The sequence below is a fragment of the Ceratotherium simum genome, chromosome 35 (genome assembly GCF_057802395.1).
Source record: "Ceratotherium simum simum isolate JZ-2026a chromosome 35, ASM5780239v1, whole genome shotgun sequence".
In the NCBI taxonomy this organism is placed as follows: Eukaryota; Metazoa; Chordata; class Mammalia; order Perissodactyla; family Rhinocerotidae; genus Ceratotherium; species Ceratotherium simum.
In genome coordinates, this window is record NC_141934.1 from 3,450,801 (window position 1) to 3,474,575 (window position 23,775).

General features: G+C 40.5%; 1 protein-coding gene across 3 annotated transcripts in view; it reads left to right on the top strand.

Annotated features, from left to right (window-relative positions):
* Positions 1–23,775, top strand: part of SPECC1L (sperm antigen with calponin homology and coiled-coil domains 1 like) — a 157,367-nt gene that overhangs the window by 57,338 nt on the left and 76,254 nt on the right. For all 3 annotated transcript variants that reach the window (XM_014797330.2, XM_087423844.1, XM_087423843.1), the window contains 4 exons: positions 6,158–6,231; positions 7,366–7,541; positions 11,155–11,318; positions 21,915–22,006. In XM_014797330.2, coding sequence (XP_014652816.1) covers positions 6,158–6,231; positions 7,366–7,541; positions 11,155–11,318; positions 21,915–22,006 — 506 coding nt within the window. The remainder of the gene's footprint in view (positions 1–6,157; positions 6,232–7,365; positions 7,542–11,154; positions 11,319–21,914; positions 22,007–23,775) is intronic.

Consider the following 23,775-nt stretch of genomic DNA (forward strand, 5'->3'; position numbering starts at 1 on the left):
AAATTTTACAAATCATTCCCAAAATAAAAACTACATTAACATTATGTGGATTTTGATTATAAAGTGGCTGAAAATCCTGAATAAATTTTTTTTAGCCATGTAGCTTCTCTCTTCATTTTTTGAAATGAAAAGTTCAAATCTACCAAAATACTGTGAGACTGTTATAGTTAGCACCCATTGCCTAGATTTGACATTGTTAACATTTTGCAATATTTACCTTCTGTGTGTGTGTCTTTAACTGAACTAGCTGACAGTAAGTTGTAGACCTCATGACACTTAACTCCTAAATATTTCAGCATGTTCTTCTTATAACCACGATATTGTTATCACATCTAGTAAAATTAGGCATAATTCCTTTGTGTCATCTAGTAGCCCATATTCAGATTTTCCCAGCTGTCCCCAGAATGTCTTTTATAGCAACTAGGATCCAAACAAGTTTCATGCATTACATTTAGTTGTTAGATCTCCATAGTCTGATAGGAGTTATTTTTTTTTCCGTAGAGGATTCTAGCATTGGGATGCATGCTAAGTCAGCACTTGATATAGGGGACTTGATGACGGGGAATACTGTTCATTGAGAAATTGAGATTTTCTTCTGTGGAATGTTTTAGCAACCATCACCATAGTCAATTTTAGAACTTTTTCATCACCCCAAAAAGAACCCTGTACCCATTAGTAGTCACTCCTCATTTACCCCAAAATAATCCTGACTTTGGAATTAGTGGATAGGATTTTAAAACAGCTATTGTAACTGTACTCAGGACATAGAGGAAAATACGCTCGTAATGAATGAAATAGCAAATCTCAGCAGAGAAATAAAAACTGTAAAAAAAAGAACTTAGTGGGTATTCTAGAACTGAAAAATTTAACAGCTAATATAAAAAGTTTACTAAATCATTTAAACAGCAAATTAGAGATACAGAAGAGACAGTGAACTTGAAGATCAATCAGTAGACATTATCCAGTCTGAAGGGCAGAGGACAAAAGATGGAAAAAAATGAGTAGAGCCTCAGTGATCTGTGGGACAGTATCACATGGCGTAACACGTAGTTGGAGTTCCAGACGGCCTCCCAGATAACATCAGTACCATATTGCTTAGACCTGGTGCAAGTACTTGGCAGTAGTGCTTGGATTTAGCATCTAAGCTAGAAAGATCTGATGTAAAGACTCACTCAGTGAATACTGTTAAGACTTCCAGTTGAAGACAGTGGTCTAAGGTCATACATGTACTTCCTCTCCCTCCCAAAGTCCTAGTGACATGGCAGGAGAAATATAAAAATTATGATGAACCTAAAGCAAGATAGAAAACAGGGGAAGGGTCCTATCAGTAGATCAACGATTTTGAGTAATTTCTGGAACATATGAATCAGGAACTGGGGATATGGAGAAATCAAATAGAATAGAAAAACGTACAGTCCGGGAGAACACCAGAGCTCTGAGTAATGATGTTCCCAGCAAAACTTTGGGGAATGGAGGGGACTAAAACCTTCACCTCAGGGATCATAGGGACTGGGACCAGCAGCAGTTTCAGGCCGTGGTGTAAAGGATTACCAGAAGCCCTGTACCACCCTCTCCTCTCTAGAGTGTGGGCTCTGGTGTTTGCCCCCAGACTGCTACTGGGCTTGAACTCTTTTCTAAATGAGGTGGGGAATGGTTCCAGTGGCTCCTAGCATGACTTTAGTATCAGAAAGAGAAGTGGAGCCATGCCTGTAGTAACCACAGGCTGCCGTGTTGTCTTGAAGAGAAGACCACGCAAAGGGAAAGGCAGTTTGGCCCAGCAGTGAAATGGACACACATGCATGCACATGCACACATGCACACACCTGTTTCCTCAGTTGAAACTGCCCATTCCCCTCTTGTATGTCCAGACAGGAGCCTCCTGTAGGCGTGTGTCATCTGCAGAGCCTTTAGCCAGTTGTTATATTGAGAGGAGAGGCCTGTGGATAGAACACTGGCTTCTACAATTGTTGAGAAACATGCAGAAGTCACTAGGATTAATTATTCTTGTTCTTTATAAGTAAGAAAGCCCAACCAGGACTTATTAGACATTTTAATATCTTAAAAGAGCTTTAAAGAGAAACAGTAGAAGGAAGCTGCTTAACTGAGCCCGAAGAAGTACAGTTAATGACTTCACCAGCATTCCCCAAACCAAAGCTGATTGGTGTTGAGCATGGTGGGACCAGCAAGATCTCAGGTCTGGCTCAGGAGATATAACCGTCAGTCACGATTTTATCAACCACTTACTATTTGCGTAGTAATGCTCTGTGCATGCTTGCAGTTAAATATAGCACCTTGCCTGCCCTCTGTAGTTCCTGAGATGGGGGCTAGGGCCTGACATCGAACACAGGTCTTGCCCTTTTATGTGGAACACTAGTGACAGTGGCAAGCAAGGGTGGCTCGAGATTAGAGAAGTAGCAGAAGGAAATAGAGGAGAGTTGTATAATTCTGTGGTGGGAAAAGCCTTAAAGGCGGACACAGGGAAGCCATAAAGGAAAAATGTCTCATATTAAACTATATGCAATTGAAATTTTCAGTTCAGCAAAAGTACCATAAATAAATGATATTGCGAGAAATATTTGTAACACATATCGAATATATGGACAGATTCTATACATCAGTAAGACTAGGATAATCCATTAGCTAAACCAGGTGTATGAATAGATAAGTCAGAAAAAGATGCAAAAAGATGCTTGACTTCACTTAAAAAGCAAAGAAACTCACTCAGTAAAACAAGATGTCAGTTTTCACTTAGCAGCTGTGAAAAATTAAAAAGATTGATAATGTCTAAGAGAGGAGAAGAGGGTCCTCTCATACACTATTGGAAGGAGTATGGATTGCTGCAGCCTTTTTTTAAAAAAATTTTTTATTTATTTATTTATCTTTTTTCCCCAAAGCCCCAGTAGATAGTTGTATGTCATAGCTGCACATCCTTCTAGTTGCTGTATGTGGGATGCGGCCCCAGCATGGCTGGAGAAGCGGTGCGTTGGTGCGCGCCCGGGATCCGAACCCGGGCTGCCAGCAGCGGAGCGCGCGCACCCAACCGCTAAGCCACGGGGCCGGCCCGCTGCAGCCTTTTTGAAATGTGTTGATCAAAATTTTAAAAGTACGACAGTGATTTAGCAATCCACTTGCAGAAGTCTACTCTTCAGCAATATTCTTAGAAGTTTGCAAATGTATACATAGATAGGGAAGCTTGTTGTAGAATTGCTGGTTACCACAAAAACTTGGAAACTACCTGTATTTTCAACAGTTGAGATTTAGTTAATAACCCACGTGCACAGTGCGTCCCTACTATGGCTGCCATTTCAGCAATGAAGATAAATGAGGCAGGTCTGTGTGTACAGGCACAGAGAAAAGCCGTAGATGAAATAAAGCAAGTCAGAGGAGGGTAGAGTGTGAGCCATGTGTATTACTTCTGTAATTAAAAACCATGAAAGTTTTACATATAACATTACCCTGAAGTGGTGGCCAGGCATAATGGTGTTCCTTAAAAAATACTGATTTCAGTGTGTTCTACACAATAAATTCTGTAAGTGGGTGATTTCTCAAAAAAAAAAAAAAGCTGCTTTCTTGAGTTAGAGCCTTCTAACTGGATTAACTCGGATCCTGTCGATAGTTTCAAATTGTCCTGCATCACTTCTTCCACTTCTGGAAATGTATCTTCAAGTAATATCTGAACAATTGTATAAAGACATTTGTCATGTTTATAACAAAAATTTGAACCATTCTAACTGTTCGTTAATAGGAGGTTCATAGGAGTTTGCTCAAATGAGTCATGATATACCCAACTGATGAAATACTAATGTGGCCATCAAAATGGTGCCACAGACCTGTATTTATTGATAAAAGTGTCCATTGTCTATTGCTAGGTGGAAAGGCTTTTGAAGCAGTATAAATAGTATAATCCTTTTTTCTTAAAAAAATACACACACATGAAATCTGAAAGGATATGTGCCAAATGCAAATAATGGGTAATCTTATTTTTGTCACCCTTTTCTGTTTTCCAAACTTCTTATTGTGAGCATGTATTACTTTTAGAATCAAGGGAAAAAAGTTATGTCTACTTTTTTGGGGGAAAAGTAAAAATTAGTGAATTGAAAATAAACAAAAATATAAGTAGTAAATGCTTCATTTGAAACACACCTGTGTCCCCTTCCTGCATCAAGAATTCTGGTTTGGGGATAAAGCTGTGGCCTGGTGGCTGGATGTACTGCCTGCCTCTCTTGCCTGTCCCCGAGGCATGGTATTTTAACTTGTTGGTTACTTTTGTCCTCTCCCTTCCTCTAAAAATTACACCTGATGTCATTTGGAGGCGCTTGACCAGATACAAGAGTCTGATTGAGCACTGGGATATCAGTAACCTGAGGGTTTTCTGAGATTTGGAGAACAAGAAAGGTTGCTTGTGAACTTTCATTATTTTACACCCCCGAGGGTCATAGGTTGATCCTGTGCCTGTGGTAGCTGCCTTGTAACATCTGCATGAGTGTATAGGTATATAACTGGAGCCAGAGTGGAGGCTAGTTGATCTTGATTTGTCAGGGATGGTAAGTCTTGGTGGTGAAAAGATTATGAACCCCATTATTAATCGGGCAGGACAGTGCCCAGAATTGTTCAGAGCAAAGTTGGCCTAATAACAATAACAATAAGAATAGCAATTTACCTGATTTCTAGAATAAAAGCAACATTGTAAAATTGAGTTATAATTTGTAATTAAAAAATGAGATGATAATAGTAGTTCCTCTGTTCTTTGATAGAGTTTAATGTTGCTTTTGGGTTGAAGACAGTAGATGGCAGTGTCCCTCACACTAGAAAGACTTTGAAGAGGAGGAAAACCTCATTGAGAGGCTCCAGTTGAAGACTGATGCTGCCCTTCTGTGTGACATTAATTGGGCTGGATCGCAGTCTTCAAAACAAGGACCTAAGCACAGACTCCTTTGTTTCCAAGGAGGAAAAGCCTGTTGTCATTTTTAATACTTTATGTTACAAAGTGGAAATACAGTTGTGATTTGTAAAGCTTAAATCAGATTACCTAGAGACACTTTTAGTGCACTTTATTCTGCCTAAATATGTCCACTGGCTGCCAGCTTCCCTTCTATTTAAAAGGAGTAATAAGAAGACGTGACAGTAATAAATATGTAGTGCTGGGTGTAGAAGAATGTCCTTTTAAAAATAGTGATTATGTGAATTCTGTAGCCATGAATGTAGAGGTTGGTAAAGAGAAAAGGATAAGAACAAAAGAAATGAATGAAATCTGGGATTTTATGGTTAGTCTAAGATGGCTGTGGCCTAAAATGTCACCTGAGAATCAATCATGCTGGTTCCAGAGTCATCCTTGCCTCTGGAGATACGGATCAGTGTATTGGACTCACTCACCTTGGTGTCTACTTTACTCTTAACCAAACTGGATGGCCCATTTGATGCCTGGTTTCCAGGTTAAATGAGTTCTTCTTTTTTTTTTTTTTAATTTTTATTTATTTATTTATTTATTTATTTTTCCCCCCAAAGCCCCAGTAGATAGTTGTATGTCATAGCTGCACATCTTTCTAGTTGCTGCATGTGGGACGCGGCCTCAGCATGGCTGGAGAAGTGGTGTGTCGGTTTGCGCCCGGGATCCGAACCTGGGCCGCCAGCAGCGCAGCACGCGCACTTAACCGCCAAGCCATGGGGCCGGCCCAGGTTAAATGAGTTCTGAAGCAGCTTGTGTAGAGATAAACTTTTAAAGTTTAATTCTTTGCATATGAAAGCATCCTTTTTTCTGTCTCTAAAAGGATAAGAAGTATATCTTTCTTTCCTTTCCCTTATGTCTTAAGCACCTAGAAAAAAGCCTGGTACAAAGTAGGTACTTATGAGACATTTTTTGAATTAATGAGTAAATTTTGAACTCTTTTTGTTTCGTAGACCCAACTTTGTTGAATAATTTTGGGGTGATGAATGGGAGGAAGTTAACTACTGGCTACCAAAATTGGCCAGTTTTTCCCCCCATGTTTTGTATCATTTATTTTTTATCCAGCTTTATATATACATATATGTATATAAGTTTTGTATTAAAAATAAAAAGTCTTTGGGCAAGATGACTTTTTAAAAATGTCATACTGTATATTATTCCTTTTGAATGCAGCTCTAAGAATAAATATTTAAACTTTTGTGGTCTTTTCAGATACAGTTAAAAAACTCCAGGACCAAAAGCATGACATGGAAAGAGAAATCAAGACGCTCCACAGGAGACTTCGGGTAGGATAAATCTTCACGTATTGTCTCATTTGAAAACAGTTTTCTGAAAGTTAAGTACCATGTAGTCATTGACCATGTTATCATTCATTTTAAGCTTCAGATACAGTTATAATATTGATCCCACTGGGCTTTGGGCAGAAAGCAAATCCCATCATTTCAGTTTGGGAGTGGTGCTAGATTCTGGATAGAAGAATGTGCTAGTGATTTATGAGTGATAATTTTAGAAAGATGGATTTAGGAAGCAAGTGTTATATTTTGGAAAGAAAGTTTAGCTCTTGATTATAAAGTGTCCCAAACTAATCTGTTTTCTCATAAGTTTTCTGTCTTCCGTGGATTTGATTGGCTTGCCAACGGCAATGCTGCTCAGATACAGAGGGTAGGGTGAAGTTAATTTCATAGTTTGGGTCTTGCCTCAGTTGTTCAGGCTGCCTTCATGGTGTCAGAACATTGCTTTGGGGTGGCAGGTGCTGCGCCTGGGAGTGGGCAGCTGTGGCCTGGTGTTGGTGATACCCTGGGGAGGCTTCCCCACCCAGCCACACCCACATCCTTCATGGCTGTGGGAAGCAGTGGGCCGTATAGTTCCTTAGCGCCTCTCTTTGTATGATTTTTGTCTGCCTAGATTAAATTTAATGTTTTTCTTCTGGCTTCCTCTTCCTTTTCCTTTACTTTTGATTTTTTTTTCCTGTTAGTTTCTGACGTCAGGATATTTATAGTTTTTTACTGTAAAATATTGCAGTATGGGTCACACACCGTTTATCTACTGTCTTGAGCTTTTCAGAGGTAAAGCACTGTAAATTTTGGACCATGTGTTTATTTTCATAAGACTTACTTTGAAACTTGCATGAGGAAGGGAGGCTTGACATTATCATCATGAATATTTATTGAGCACTCTTTGAGTGCTCGATGCCTCAGTAGACAGATCAGCTAAAAAAATCTTTTCCTCATTAAGAACAAGTTCAGTGACAATAATTGCATTACCTATTGGAAACAGGTAATAGCAATTCTTGGGGATTTAAAAGAAATTAATCATCACATGTGACAGTGCAGTACAGCAATCTACAAACACATTTTATTGTTTTTAAATAAGTCTGTATTGCTCTCTGTTGGAAATAAAAATTTAGTCATTTAATATAGGAAGAATCTGCGGAATGGCGGCAGTTTCAAGCTGATCTCCAGACTGCAGTGGTCATTGCAAATGACATTAAATCTGAAGCCCAAGAGGAGATTGGTGATCTGAAGCGCCGGTTGCATGAGGCTCAAGAAAAAAATGAGAAACTCACAAAAGAATTGGAGGAAATAAAGTCACGCAAGTATGTTTTGAGAAACCAGTTGTGTACTTATGTTTCAACAGAGAACATTTAAGTCGCAATTTCGTGACGTGGTATGGTGAGAAGACTGACTTTGGATCTAGCGGAAGTTACTCAACATTTCTGGCCTCATTTCATCACACCTGTAAAATAGCAACTCTGAAAGATCCATAGATTGCACTATCAGTATCCATAACCAACAAATCTGGAGGGGCCAGAATGGTCCGTGGCACAAGGGTACATTATGGTTCTCTGCTTTCCTCTGTCCCCACATTCTAGCCCCGTTACTTTTCTTGAGATTATAACCTCTTGATTAAGGACGTGGACTCTGGAGGCAGACGGACTTGGCTCTCGTCCAGCTCTGCCTCTTACTAGCTGTTTGATGTTGGTCAGGGCTTCCAGTCTGTTCATCTTTAAAATGGAGACAGTGCTATTTGCTTTACAGTGTTGTTGTAAGGCTTAAATGAGATATCCTGAAAGCTTGTTAGTCTTTGAGACACATATTTAAAGGAAGTGCCTCCTGAAAGAAGTAGCATTTTGTAGAGCAGCGGTTCTCAAACTGAGGTCTGTGGACCCCTGGGGACCCTGAAGACCCTTTCAGGGGATCTGTGAAGTCAGACTATTTTCATAATACAGCTGACATGTTGTTTGTCCTTTTCATTGTGTTGACTTCTGCACTGATCCTGAAGAGCAAGTGTAAACCGTTGACGACTCAAGGCCTTGGCACCAGATTATACTTGTAGTCATCGTACTCTTCGCCACCATGCACACACATTTTGAACAATGCAGGTTTTACTTAAAGATGTCCTTGATGAAGCAGTACATTATTTTTTTTTTTTTGTGAGGAAGATCGGCCCTGAGCTAACATCTGCCAATCCTCCTCTTTTTGCTGAGGAAGACTGGCCCTGGGCTAACATCCATGCCCATCTTCCTCCACTTTATATGGGACACCACCACAGCATGGCTTGCCAAGCAGTGCGTCGGTGCACGCCCGGGATCCGAACCAGCGAACCCCGGGCCGCCGCAGCGGAGCGTATGCCCCCAACTGCTTGGGCCACTGGGCCGGCCCCGCAGTAAATTATTAATTTTACTAAATCTCATTCCTTGAGTATATTCTTTCTAACATTTTATGTGACGAAGTGGGAAGTCCACGTACCCAAGTATGAGGTTGTCTGGAGGAAAGCACTGTGTGATTGTTTTAGTTTGAGCTGTTTTCTTTGTCATGGAACACCATTTTTATTTGAGAGTGACTGACAGACAAACTATGGATATTCAGACTTTAGTATTTGGTGGCTATTTCTTGAAAATGATTCAGAGAGTCTGTCACTTCAAGGAAAACAACTGAGTATTTGGTGCCAAGGATAAAATGTGGGCTGTCAGGTAAATGGTAGGATTTTGGAAAACTTGAATCTGTCATTATGAGCTTGGCAGCTTCCCATACTTAAAGAGTTTTCTGATGAGATCATTGGTGATACTAACAAATGTGACTTTTAAGAAATAAATTGTATAATGACAGGAGTCAACATTTGGAAAATCCATGTAACTCAGTGAACCAATATTTTCTCTCTGACCAATGCACAATCACGTATGGGTAAAAGATCCATTCAAAGTACAAGACAGCCCAGAGGATTTTAATGGACAGAGTAGGAAAAGTTCATTCATGTGGTTTCAGATTCCACATTGCAGCTAACTTTTAAGTAACTACCACTTATTGCATTTTGGTGTAGTATCAAGGAAGAATAGCCATGGTTATCTAAAAAGCTCAATTATCAATTTTACCCTTTTCTTTTTTTTGAAGAAGATTGGCCCTGAGCTAACATCTGTTGCCAATCCTCTTCCTTTTTTCTTTTTTTCTCCCCAAAGCTCCAGTAGATAGTTGTATGTCATAGTTGTACATCCTTCTAGTTGCTCTGTGTGGGACACTGCCTCAGCATGGCTTGATAAGCGGTGCGTAGGTCTGCGCCCAGGATCCAAACCGGCAATCCTCGGACTGCTAAAGCAGAGCATGCCAACTTAACTGCTATGCCACCTGGCCGGCCCTACACAATTATCTTATCTTATTTTATTTTATTTTACTTTAATTTTATTTTATTTATTTTTTTGTGAGGAAGATCAGCCCGGAGCTAACATCCATGCCAATCCTCCTCTTTTTGCTGAGGAAGACTGGCCCTGAGCTAACATCCGTGCCCATCTTCCTCCACTTTATGTGGGATGCTGGCACAGCATGGCCTGACAAGCAGTGTTGGTGTGGGCCCGGCATCCGAACCTGGGCCGCCAGCAGCGGAGCACACGCGCTTAACTGCTGTGCCATGGGGCCAGCCCCAATTATCTATTTTAATATCGTTAAAATATTCTTCCCTTCTCTAACTACATATCTATGTGAGGCCTGCTTTTTTTCATATTGCCATAGATTGAATACAGAAGAAATGAGACTCTAGCAGTCTTCTATTAAGCGAGACATTAGTGAGATTTGCAAAAATGTAAAAACACTGCTATTCTTTGTATTTTTTTTGTTTTGGAAAATATAGTCATCTTTTATTAAAAAATGTTAATTATGGTAATAAGTCGGGTTTATTTTTGTTTTTAGGTGAATTAAATATTTTAAGTATTTCTTAGTTTTAATTAATAATTTGGTAAATATCAATAGATATAACCCACATAAACAAAAACTCTTTGGAATCCTCAATAATTTTTAAGAGTGGAAAGGGGCTCTAGGACCAAAAAGTTTGATAATTGTTGATCCTGTTGTCAATTCTGCTGTTGTCGATTCTTTATTAAAACTGCTGAACGTGAGACCCTCTGATATATCTTGAGGCAAAAAACTCGGTCAGAAGTGCCAAATGGCCACCAAAGACAAATTTTCCTAAGGACTGGCTTAATTTTTGTCCACCTGTGAACTTGTTAGTTATGTGACGTACAAACTCTGCAAGTGAAATCTCCTTCCAGATGAGAACTTTTGTGTTAGTCAGCTCCGTGAATTAGAGCTGGCCAGAAATAAAAGGGAATCGATGTTTTAGATGACTCATGATCCATCACACTGAGCATCTAGCAGACTCATGTTACTGATATGGGCTCAGGTTTTTTTTTCCTTTGTAGAAATTGTTTTTGGCACCTACAGCAGTTTTTTTTAAATTTTATGAGTATGAGCTTTGATTTCATTTCTTTGTATTTCTGTGTCTATGCACAGCATATTAGATAGAGTCAGCATAGATTATCCATATGTACTGATGAATTCCCAGATTTCTCCTGAGAAGGGCTGGGTCCTCTCAGCAGCACAGAGCCTCGAGATCCCTAGCTCTGAGTCAGGATCTTTGGCCAGCCTGCCTCCCATTTCACTGCTAATTGATTACTGATGTCCTCACCTTACACTTACTCAGATGAAAATAGAATCTGATGGTTACTTAACCTACTTAGGATAACCTGATATAAAAATTTTAATATCCTTTCCTGGAATTTACCAAGCAAATGAGAATATTAGACCAGGTAATTTACTCAGCTCAACTGATAGTATTTTTTTTTTAACTGATACTTTTTAATGCTTTTTAGTTGGGAGGGGAAATGTGTATTAGTTTCTAGTATATATGTAAAAATGCTCTGGTTTCAATATTGTTTTCAGGCAAGAGGAGGAGCGAGGCCGGGTGTATAACTACATGAATGCTGTTGAGAGAGATTTGGCAGCCTTAAGGCAAGGGATGGGTCTGAGTAGAAGGTCCTCAACTTCCTCCGAGCCAACCCCTACGGTAAAAACCCTCATCAAGTCCTTCGACAGTGCATCTCAAGGTAATTTCTTACACACTGTGCCAAGGGCAGGCAGTTGTATTCACTTGGCCTAGTTTGATATTCTTTACCATCTTACTTTCTAGAGTCTCATTAAATTTCATATACTATTAATGAGTTAGTCTTACTATAAGGGGAATTTTAACAGGCGATCTGGGATCTATTCAGCTTCGGAGATTTTGGTCTCAGACATGTGCCTTACCTCCTGCAGAGATGTATCTTCACACATGCCTGTGACTTTGAGTATCTTCTCTATGCCTGAGAACATCCAGATATATGACACCAGCCCTTTCCCTTCCTCTGGACTCCTTCAGGCCTGTATATTCAAATGTCTACTTGACATTGACACTCATGTGTCTTCTAGACATCATATTGTGTCCAAAACCAAATCTTGTCCCTCAGCTTCAGTCTTTCCCCTGTGTAAATAGCAGCGCCATTCCATCCAGTTACTTAAACCAGAAATCTAGGAATCGTCCTTCTTCCTTAAATCCTTCTGTTCCTCACCTCTACATCTAATCCATTAGCAAGTCCTCTTTTTTTTTTATTTTTATTTTTTATATTTTTTATTTTTTTAAAATTTTTTGTTTATTGAAGTAACATTGGTTTATAACATTGTATAAATTTCAGGTGTACATCATTATACTTCTATTTCTCCATAGATTACATCATGTTCACCACCCAAATACTAATTACAACCCATCGCCACACACATGTGCTGAATTATCCCTTTCGCCCTCCTCCCTCCCCCCTTCCCCTCTGGTAACCACCAATCCAATCTCTGTCTCTATGTGTTTGTTTATTGTTGTTATTATCTACTACTTAATGAAGGAAATCATAGGGTATTTGACTTTCTCCCTCTGACTTATTTCACTTTGCATAATACCCTCAATGTCCATCCATGTTGTCACAAATGCCTGGATTTCATCGTTTCTTATGGCTGAGTAGTATTCCATTGTGTATATATACCACATCTTCTCTATCCATTCGTCCCTTGATGGGCACTTAAGTGGCTTCCACGTCTTGGCTATTGTGAATAACGCTGCAATGAACACAGGGGTGCATGTATCTTTACGCATTGGTGTTTTCAAGTTCTTTGGATAAATACCCAGCAGTGGAATAGCTGGGTCATATGGTAGTTCTGTCTTTGATTTTTTGAGGAATCTCCATACTGTTTTCCATAGGGGCTGCACCAGTTTGCACTCCCACCAGCAGTGTATGAGAGTTCCCTTCCTTCCACATCCTCTCCAACACATGCTGTTTCCTGTCTTGTTAATTATAGCCATTCTGACGGGCGTGAGGTGACATCTCATTGTAGTTTTGATTTGCATTTCCCTGATAGTTAATGATGTTGAACATCTTTTCACATGTCTGTTAGCCATCTGTATATCTTCTTTGAAATGTCTGTTTAGGTCTTTTGCCCGTTTTTTAATTGGGTTGTTAGTTTTTTTGTTGTTGAGATGTATGGGTTCTTTATATATTTTGGAGATTAACCCCTTATCAGATGTATGGTTTGCAAATATCTTCTCCTCATTGTTAGGTTGTCTTTTCGTTTTGTTGATGGTTTCCTTTGCTGTGCAGAAGCTTTTTAGTTTGATGTAGTCCCATTTGTGTATTTTTTCTGTTGTTTCTCTTGCCCGGTCAGACATGGTGCTTGAAAATATGTTGCTAAGACCGATGTCGAAGAGCGTACTGCCTATGTTTTGTTCTAGAAGTTGCACAGTTTCAGGTCTTACATTCAAGTCTTTAATCCATTTGGAGTTAATTTTTGTGTATGGTGTAAGGTAAGGGTCTACTTTCATTTTTTTGCATGTGGCTATCCAGTTTTCCCAACACCATTTGTTGAAGAGACTTTCTTTTCCCCATTGTATGTTCTTGGCTCCTTTGTCCAAGATTAGCTGTCCATAGATGTGTGGGTTTATTTCTGGGCTTTCGATTCTATTCCATTGATCTGTGTGTCTGTTTTTGTGCCAGTACCATGCTGTTTTGGTTACTATAGCTTTGTAGTATATTTTGAAATCAGGGAGTGTGATACCTCCAGCTTTGTTCTTTTTTCTCAGGATTCCTTTAGCTATTCGGGGTCTTTTGTTGTTCCATATAAATTTTAGGATTCTTTGCTCTATTTCTGTGAAAAATGTTGTTGGAACTTTGATAGGGATTGCATTGAATCTATAGATTGCTTTAGGAAGTATGGACATCTTAACTATGTTAATTCTTCCAATCCAAGAGCACGGAATATCTTTCCATTTCTTTGTGTCGTCTTCAATTTCTTTCAGCTATGTTTTATAGTTTTCAGTGTACAAATCTTTCACCTCTTTGGTTAAGTTTATTCCTAGGTATTTTATTCTTTTTGTTGCAATTGTAAATGGGATGGTATTCTTAATTTCTCTTTCTGCTACTTCGTTGTTAGTGTATAGAAATGCAACTGATTTTTGTATGTTGATCTTGTATCCTGCAACTTTACCGTATTCATTTATTACTTCTAAAAGTTTTTTGGTGGATTCTTTAGGGTTTTCTATATATAAAATCATGTCATCTGCAAATAGTGACAGTTTCACTTCTTCCTTTCCAATTTGGATCCCTTTTATTTCTTTCTCTTGCCTGATTGCTCTGGCTAGGACTTCCAGTACTATGTTAAATAGGAGTGGTGACAGTGGGCATCCTTGTCTGTTCCTGTTCTTAGAGGGATAGCTTTCAGTTTTTCACCATTGAGAATGATATTAGCTGTGGGTTTGTCATATATGGCTTTTATTATGTTGAGGTACTTTCCTTCTATACCCATTTTATTCAGAGTTTTTATCATAAATGGATGCTGTGTCTTGTCAGATGCTTTCTCTGCATCTATTGAGATGATCATGTGATTTTTATTCTTCGTTTTATTAAATGTGGTGTATTACGTTGATTGATTTGCGAATGTTAAACCATCCCTGCATACCTGGAATAAATCCCACTTGATCATGGTGTATAATCTTTTTAACATATTGTTGTATGCGATTTGCTAGTATTTTGTTGAGGATTTTTGCATCAATGCTCATCAGTGATATTGACCTGTAATTTTCTTTTTTTGTGTTGTCCTTGTCTGGTTTTGGTATCAGGGTAATGTCGGCTTCGTAGAATGAGTTAGGGAGCTTCCCCTCCTCCTCAATTTTTTGGAAGAGTTTGGATAGGTATTAAGTCGTCTTTGAATGTTTGGTAGAATTCACCAGGGAAGCCGTCTGGTCCTGGACTTTTATTTTTGGGGAGGTTCGTGATTACTGTTTCGATCTCCTTACTGTTGATTGGTCTATTCAAATTCTCTACTTCTTCTTGATTCAGTTTTGGAAGGTTGTATGATTCTAAGAATTTATCCATTTCTTCCAGATTGTCGAATTGGTTGGCATATAGCTTTTCATAGTATTCTCTTATAATCTTTTGTATTTCTGAGGTGTCTGTTGTAATTTCTCCTCTTTCATTTCTGATTTTACTTATTTGTGCCTTCTCTCTTTTTTTCTTGGTGAGTCTAGCTAAAGGTTTGTCAATTTTGTTGATCTTTTCAAAGAACCAGCTCTTGGTTTTATTAATTTTTCTATTGTTTTTGGTCTTTCTTTCATTTCTTTTTGTTCTTATTTTTATTATTTCCCTTCTTCTACTGATTTTGGGCTTTGTTTGTTCTTCTTTTTTAGTTCCTTTAGGTGCATTGTGTGATTGTTTATTTGAGATTTTTCTTGTTTGTTGAGATAGGCCTGTATTGCTATAAACTTCCCTCTTAGAACTGCTTTTGCTGTATCCCATAAGTTCTGGCATGTTGTATTTTCATTTTCCTTTGTCTCTAGGTATTTTTTGATTTCTTTGTTGACCCAGTCGTTGTTCCGTAGCATTTTGTTTAATCTCCACGTATTTGTGGCTTTTCTGATTTTCTTCCTATAGTTGATTTCTAGTTTCATACCGTTGTGGTCAGAAAAGATGCTTTTGCTATTATTTCAGTCTTCTTAAATTTATGGAGACTTGTTTTGTGGCCTAATATGTGATCAATCCTGGAGAATGTTCCATGTGCATTTGAAAAGAACGTGTATTCTTCGGTGTTTGGATGGAATGCTCTGTATATATCTACTAGGTCCATCTGTTCTAGTGTATCCTTTAAGGCCAATGTTTCCTTATTGATCTTCTGTTTGGATGATCTATCCATTGGTGTAAGTGGAGTGTTAAAGTCCCCTACTATTATAGTGTTACTGTCTATTTCTGTTTTTATATCTGTTAATAATTGCTTTATATATTTAGGTGCACCTACATTAGGTGCGTAGATATTTACAAGTGTTATATCCTCCTGTTGGATTGTTCCCTTGATGGTTATGTAATGCCCTTCTTTGTCTCTTTTTACAGTTTTTGTTTTAAAGTCTATTTTGTCTGATATGAGTACTGCTACCCCAGCTTTCTTTTCATTGCCATTTGCATGGAGTATCTTTTTCCATCCCTTCAGTTTCAGTTTGTGAGTGTCTTTAGGTCTGAAGTGTGTCTCTTGTATGCAGCATATATATGGGTCTTGTTTTTTTATCCAATCAGCCACCCTATGCCTTTTAATTGGAGCATTTAGTCCATTGACGTTTAAAGTAGCTATTGATAAGTATGTACTTACTGCCATCTTTTAACTTTCTTTTTCTCAGTGTTTTAGTAGTCCTTCTCTGTTCCTTTTGTTCTTCTATACAGAATTGATGGTCTCTTTAGTTTGACCTCTGTCTGGAAGCTCTACTCTTTAACTCCCCTCCTCCCTCCTTTTATGTTTTTGATATCATATCTAACCTCTTTCTTGTGCATTTGTATCCGTTACCCTCTTATCATGGAAATAGATAATTTTTCCTATTTGTGGTCTTCTCTTTTCCCCTTAAATCAGTCCCTTTAACATTTTTTGTAGCACTGGTTTCTTGGTGACAAACTCCTTTAATTTTTGCTTGTCTCGGAAATTTTTGATCTCTCCTTCCATTTTGAATGATAACCTTGCTGGGTAGAATATTCTTGGCTGTAAGTTTTTTCCTTTTAGCACTTTAAATATATCATGCCATTCTCTTCTAGCCTGTAAGGTTTCTGCTGAGAAGTCAGCTGATAGCCTTATGGGGTTTCCTTTGTATGTAACTTGACATTCTCTTGCGGCTTTTAGGATTCTCTCTTTATCTTTATAATTTTATTTATTTATTTCTTTTTCCCCCCAAAGCCCCAGTAGATAGTTGTATGTCATAGCTGCACATCCTTCTAGTTGCTGTATGTGGGACGCGGCCTCAGCATGGCTGGAGAAGCGGTGCGTCGGTGCGCACCCGGGATCCGAACCCGGGCCGCCAGCAGCGGAGCGCGAGCACTTAACCGCTAAGCCATGGGGCCGGCCCTCTCTTTATCTTTAATTCTGGACATTTTGATTATGATGTGTCTTGGTGTGGGCCTCTTTGGGTTTATCTTGTTTGGGGCTCTCTGTGCTTCCTGTACCTGGATGTCTGTTTCCTTCCTTAGGCTAGGGAAGTTTTCATCTATTATTTCTTGAAATAGATTCTCTGCCCCTTTGTCTCTCTCTTCTCCTTCCGGGACACCTATAACACGGATGTTAGTGCGCTTGATGTTGTCCCAGAGGCCCCTTAGACTGTCCTCACTCTTAATTCTTTTCTCTTTTACCTGTTCAGCTTGGGTAATTTCTTCTAGTCTTTCGTCCAGCTCACAGATCCGTTCTTCTGTATCCTCTACTCTGCTTTTGAGTCCCTCTAGTGAATTTTTCATTTCCAGTATTGTATTCTTCATTTCTTTTTTTTTTTTTTTTTTTATTTTATTTTTTCCCCCCAAAGCCCCAGTGGATAGTTGTATGTCGTAGCTGCACATCCTTCTAGCTGCTGTATGCGGGACTCGGCCTCAGGATGAACGGAGAAGTGGTGCCTCGATGCGCACCCGGGATCCGAACCCGGGCCACCAGCATCGCAGCGCGCGCACTTAACCACCAAGCCACAGGGCCGGCCCATATTCTTCATTTCTGATTGGTTCTTTTTTATATCTTCCATTTCTTTGTTGACATTCTCACTGAGTTCATCTATTCTTCTCCCCACATCAGTGAGCATCCTTAACATTCTTAGTTTGAACTCTCTGTCAGGTAGGTTGCTCATTTCTGTTTCACTTAGTTCCTTTTCTGGGGTTTTGTCCTGTTCCCTTACTTGGAATGTATTCCTTTGCCTCCTCATTTTGCCTCTTTCCCTGTGCTTGTGTCTACGTATTAGGTAGGTTAGTTATGTCTCCTGCTCTTGGATAGGTGACCTTATGTAAGTGATGGCTTAGGAGGCCTGCAGTGTGCTTCCCTCAGTTCTCAGTGTTCCAGGGGTGACCCCTATGTGGGCTATGTGTGTCCTTCTGTTGTGGCCTGTTTGCTCTCCCTGTAGGCGCCCAGGGAGGCTGAGTTATGCTCCTGGCCAGCTGTTGTAATGCTCAGCTGCTTGTAGTTGTTGTGGGCCCTTCAGTCTCTTTATCAGGTGTGGGGAGCCCCAGCACAGTTGGCTGCAAGTTCTAATACCACTTTTGTGTTACAGTATTTCTTTTAAGTGTTTAGGCCCCCAGCGTGGCAGGTTGTTAGGCTCAGGGCCTTACAATTGCTATAAGCCTCCAGCCTATTAGGTCTCTTGTCAGCTCTCTGAGGATTGCAGCTGGGTGGGGCTGGCCTCAGGCACGAGAGCACCCAATTGTTTCAGGCTTTGGAAGGTGGGGCAAACCCCCTATGTGGGTCTTTGAGAAGCACAAGTCTTCTGCAGCTGACAAGCCCTGCCACCCACAGATCCACACACACAGTCAACACATTCCTGCCCCGTGTGCGCGCCCCGACCTCCCGATGCGGACCCAGTCTCTCCACGGCGGGAACCCCACACACTCCACCACCGCCCCACACTCTCCACCCGCTCCTTGTGCACGCCCTGCCCAGCTAAAGTCAGCTCAGTTGCCAGGCTGCAGAGAATCCAGTTACCAATCTATGCAGGCCCACAAGTTGCCTGAGGGCTTGTTGTTGGGTGGGGCCAGTCTCTAGGGTGGGCTGCCTGCCCTGGCTGAGCTGGATTAAATCGGTGCTCTAGTGGGTGGGGCAGACCTGGGCTAGCAGGCCTCAGGGAGAACTCCAATGGCGTCTGTGTCAGCACGCCCACACCAGGCCACAACAATGGCCACCGCAATGTCCCAGTCCCTGGAGAGGTCTCACCTCCCACCGAGATGCACCCAGCACCCACTAGGTGAGTCTCTTTTCACCACAGCACTGTGCACCTTTCTTTCTGATGATTTTAGGATGCTTTCTGAAATGGGTGAGTTTGCGCGCGGGCCCTTTAAGAGCCAGTTTTAGTTTCTTTGTGAACCAGGTTTTCTGGGGGTGCTCCCCAATGCTTTAGTAGCAGGCAAAGTCAGATATTATGCCGCTGGTCTCGATTGTGCTGGGTCCACAAAATGCCCACAGCAGGGGCGTTCCCCGGCTCAGGGCCCCGCGTCTCCAGGGAGGCTGCGTACCTGTGGGCTGCTCCCGGGCGGCCGTGAAGCTGGCGGCTTGTGAAGGCGGCGTTTTTCCTCTCCAGAAGGGAGTTTCTGCCTCTTCCACCTCAATTAGGATTGTCCATTGTTGCAGGAGTTCCTCTTATCCAGTTTTCAGTTCTGTCTCAGGGGTAATTTTTCCACGAATAGTTGTAAATTGGCTGTGTCCGCGGGACTAGGTGAGTTCAGAGTCTGCTTACGCCGACATCTTGAGTTCCCCTTAGCAAGTCCTCTTGATCTAGCTTCCAACATGGACATCTTTGCTCTGTCTGCTTCTCTCCATCTCTGGTGGCACAATCAACTACTAGTTCAAATCACCATCAGCTATTAATTTCAGTAACCTCCTAATACTCTCCTCATTTAATTTCATGATAGAAAGGTCTTTTCTTGCCTAAAATTCTTTATTTGCTTCATTATAGTTAGAACGAAATTCAGATTCTCATATGCCTGCATGATTTACCTTGCCTTCCTCTTACCTCAGTTGAACCACTCTTCCTCTGCCCTCTACACTCCAGCTACACTGTGCTTCAGGTCCTGAAACAAGCAGGGCTCTATATCACATATGCTCTTTTCTGCCTGGGAGCTCGCCCTCCTCACCTTCAAGTGACTGGCTCCTTTTCATCTCTGTCACCTCCTTAGCCCTGGGAAAGGGAAAGGGATGTAGCTTTTTAAAACAGCTAGTTATAATGTGTCCTAAAGCTTAAATTTTCATCTAGAAATTCTTTAAACTTCATGATAGCTTTTTTTCTAATTCACTCTCATAAGAGTAGAGTTTCTAGAATCTGTATTCTGTGATTATACGCAAATCAGTTTTCTTTGACTTAAAATCAGAGCAAAAGTCACTTGTATACTCACACACAGTGTTGGTACAGACATTTTAGAGGGCAATTAAGCAATATCTTCCCATTTAAAATGCTGTCTTCACAGACCCCAAAGTTCTTATACTTGATACTGGCACAAGTGTATACAGATGTAGATAGAGAGATACCTACCTGTCTCTATATATACGTAACACACGCACGCGCGGTTTTCAATAGAGTGTTGTTTGAAAAAATGGAAAACCTGGAAATTGCTTTAATGCCCATTAAAAGAGTTAAGTCAATTATGACCCATTAAGATAGTAGAATACTGTGCATCTTGTAATAAGGATGAGGTAGATCTCAAAGTACTGGTGTTAAAATATGTCTGTGATCGTTTTTTTTTCTTTATAATTTTTTATTTATTTATTTTTCCCCCAAAGCCCCAGTAGATAGTTGTATGTCATAGCTGCACATCCTTCTAGTTGCTGTATGTGGGATGCGGCCTCAGCATGGCCGGAGAAGCGGTGCGTCAGTGCGCGCCCGGGATCCGAACCCGGTCCGCCAGCAGCGGAGCATGCGCACTTAACCGCTAAGCCATGGGGCCGGCCCAGTCTGTGATCCTTTATAGTAAGTCGCAGACCAGTATTATATAGTGTGATCTCTATTTTGTTTTTTAAAGTACATAGATATTCGCATTGAAAGTATAAGAAAGATACACTCAGAACTGTTGTTAGTGGCTACCTCTGGGTAATATGGGGTAAGATGAAAGGAGGACTTTAGAAAATATATACTTCTAAAATAAAATGATAAGGGAATGTCTACGCTAAATTAAAATGATGCAATTATTCAAAATAGTAATAAAATGGCCTTTAATAGATAATCTGCTTCTATACTGCTCTCTTTTAAAAAAACAGTATTTTCTAATAAGATACATCTAAATGACCCAGCAGTTCCACTCCTAGTTATATACTCCAAAGAAGTGAACACACATATTCAGACAAATACTTGTACGTGAATGTTCATAACAGCATATTCACAACAGCCAAAACGTGGAAACAACCCAGATGTCTATCAGCTAATGAATGGTTAAACAGAATGTGGTATATCCATACAATGGAATATTATTCAGCCATAAGAAAGAAGGAAGTACTAATACATGCTACCATGTGGATAAACCTTAAAAACGTGCTAAGTGGAAGAAGCCAGACACAAAAGGCTACATGTTGTAAGATTCCATTTATATGAAATATGCAGAACAGGTAAATCCATAGACAGAGAGCAGTTTGGTGGTTTCTAGGGGCTGGAGAGAGATGTAGATGGGGAATGACTGCTTAATAGGTACTGGGGTTCCTATGGGGTGATGAAAATGTTTTTGGAACTAGGTGGAGGTGATGATAGTTGTACAATATTGTGAATGTACTAAATGCCATTGAACTGTACATTTAAAAATGGTTAACTTTATATTATGTGAATTGTATCTCAATAAAAAAATACATCTTTATATTATGTGAATTTTATCTCAGTAAAAAAATACATCTAAACAGTTTTAAATATAAGTACTTGGCTGCATGAAAAGGTCTGCAGTGATCTTCCTCTTCATCTTGCCCCCGCTGTGTGATTTGTTCATTTGTGTGTCCCATTTTGATTTTAACTTAGCTTCAAATGAATAACCATTTTTATGCACACTCGATCAGAATCTGTGCTAAGCCCCAATATCTAGAAGTGAATAAATTATGGATCTTACTTTTGAACAGTTCAGTCTAGAGAGGGAGACTGACATGTGAGCAAGTAATCACACATCCATGCATTAATGCAGACCAGAAAATACATCTGACATGAAGCAAGAACTCCACAGGAGGAGGTGAGGAAAGATGAGAGGGAGCCCGCTTTCCTTCGTTTAATACAGTTAGAGAACATCCGCTACGTGTCAGGCTTCTCACCTGATGCGGTTGCAGAAATCCTCCTCTTGGGTTTTTTTGTACTTGTATTTCATTGGTTTATGGAATACTTTAACCACAGAAGTTAATTAAGTAGCGAAAATGAAATGACTAGCATAACCAGGTTTGGAAATAAAAACCACTACTCTGGGAAACAAACCACCCACCTGGTGGCCAGAGAAGTGCCGGCTGCTGGGCACAGCTGTGAGTGTTTAGTGGAGGTAAGGCACCAGTCAGGATGGTCTCCAGGGAAGCCAAGAGCATTGGTTAATCTGGTGAACCCTTAAGTGGAGACCAGTTATGAAAGCTTCCACTGTGCCGTGAAGCATTCATTATTTCCTTGTTTGTTGTTTCTCTAGTTCCAAACCCTGCTGCAGCTGCAATTCCTCGAACGCCTCTGAGTCCAAGTCCTATGAAAACGCCCCCTGCGGCAGCTGTCTCCCCTATGCAGGTCAGTGCCCATGACCGTGGGGGCTTTGGGGGCCTCGCATCTAAGAAGTAGTCCTCTTCAAAGTCATTTACACTTACATCAGAGGGGCAAATGACTACCTTGTGAGGGATATACTTGGGATTTTTTCCCTAAAATACTGTGAATATCCTTAATTGAGATAAATTATGTAAATGTTAATTGTGTTAGTCTTCTGAAAATCTCTAATAATAGTGATGGCTAACAACTAGTGAACACTTACTGTGTGTTCTACACTGTTCCAAATGCTTTTTAATGTTAACTCATGTAATCCTCACAACAGCTCTATTGGGTATTGGGTCCTATTCTTATCCCTAGTTTTCACATGTGGAAACTGAGGCCCAGAAGGGTTAAGCAACTTGCTGAGGGTCATACAGTTAAGAGGTGGTAGAGCTAGGATTCAAACCTGGGGAGTGTGGCTTCAGAGCCCATGCTTTTAATCATCACACTGAGATACCTCTTTAAATAGAATATGGAGTTGGCGTGTTTCAACCTTTGCTGCATAGCAAATCAATTAAAAACTTAAGTGGCTTAAAATAGAAATTTTATTATTTTTCACATTTCTCTGGGTTGACTAGGCAGTTCTTTGCTGGCTTTGCTCACTCATGCAGCTGCGCTTAGCCAGAGGGCGGGCTGGGGGCTGGGCTCAGCAGGGATGGCTGGGCCACTCTCCCCATGTGGTCTTTCCTCTCAGGCTCCTTCATGGTGTGGTGTATCAAGCTCAAAGAGAGTGAAAATGGAAGTTAGCAAAGCCTCTTAAGACCTAGGCTTGGAACTTCGACTGTGTCAGTTCTATCCTATTCTTTTGGTCTAAGCAAGTCATAAGGCCAGCCCAGATTCAGAGTGGGAGGGATGTGCATCAGGCATGAATTCAGAGAAGCGTGATTCATCGTGGGCCGTTTTGTAGCAGTCTAGCACAAGGACATCCCTGATCCATTATAAACAAGTTTCAGAAGATGCGCTTCCTTGCTACTGTGCAAATGCAGACCAGAAGCAGGGCAGATGGGTGTTACTCTGTGGTGCTCAAGAGGCCCTTTCATTGTTCCCTTGCTAGTAAACCAACTTTTGGAAAGAGTAGCTGAGGTGGAGTTTTGCCACATAGGTGATAGTAGCCAAAGGAAAAATAGCCTAAAACCTAGTAAACCCTAGTACCCTAGTACCCTTGGCTGCACTTCTTCCCTAAAAAAAATAGGGTTTGGGAGCATTTTCTTTGAATGGAGACTTCTGCTGTTTTAATTACTGGTCATGTATTTTGTGAGTGAAGTCTTAACTTTTTCTTTGTAAAGTTTAGGGTAAAAGTGTGCTCCCTCTGCATTTGTAATGTTGCAAATTAGTGGCTTTGCATTTACATTTATGTAGAATTTGCATTTACATTTATGTTATACTCTTAATTTAAAAGGAAGGCAAAAGGAATTCCATATTCCATCTATAATGAGCTTTTTTAAAAATTTTTTTGTGAGGGAGGTCAGCCCTGAGCTAACATGCGTGCTAATCCTCCTCTTTTTGCTGAGGAAGATGGGCTCTGAGCTAACATCTATTGCCAGTCCTCCTCCTTTTTTTCTTCCCTGAAGCGCCAGTAGATAGTTGTATGTCATAGTTGCACATCCTTCTAGTTGCTCTATGTGGGACGCGGCCTCAGCATGGCCGGAGAAGCAGTGCGTCGGTGCGCGCCCGGGATCCGAACCCAGGCCGCCAGTAGAGGAGTGCGCGCACTTAACCACTAAGCCACGGGGCCGGCCCTATAATGAGCTTTT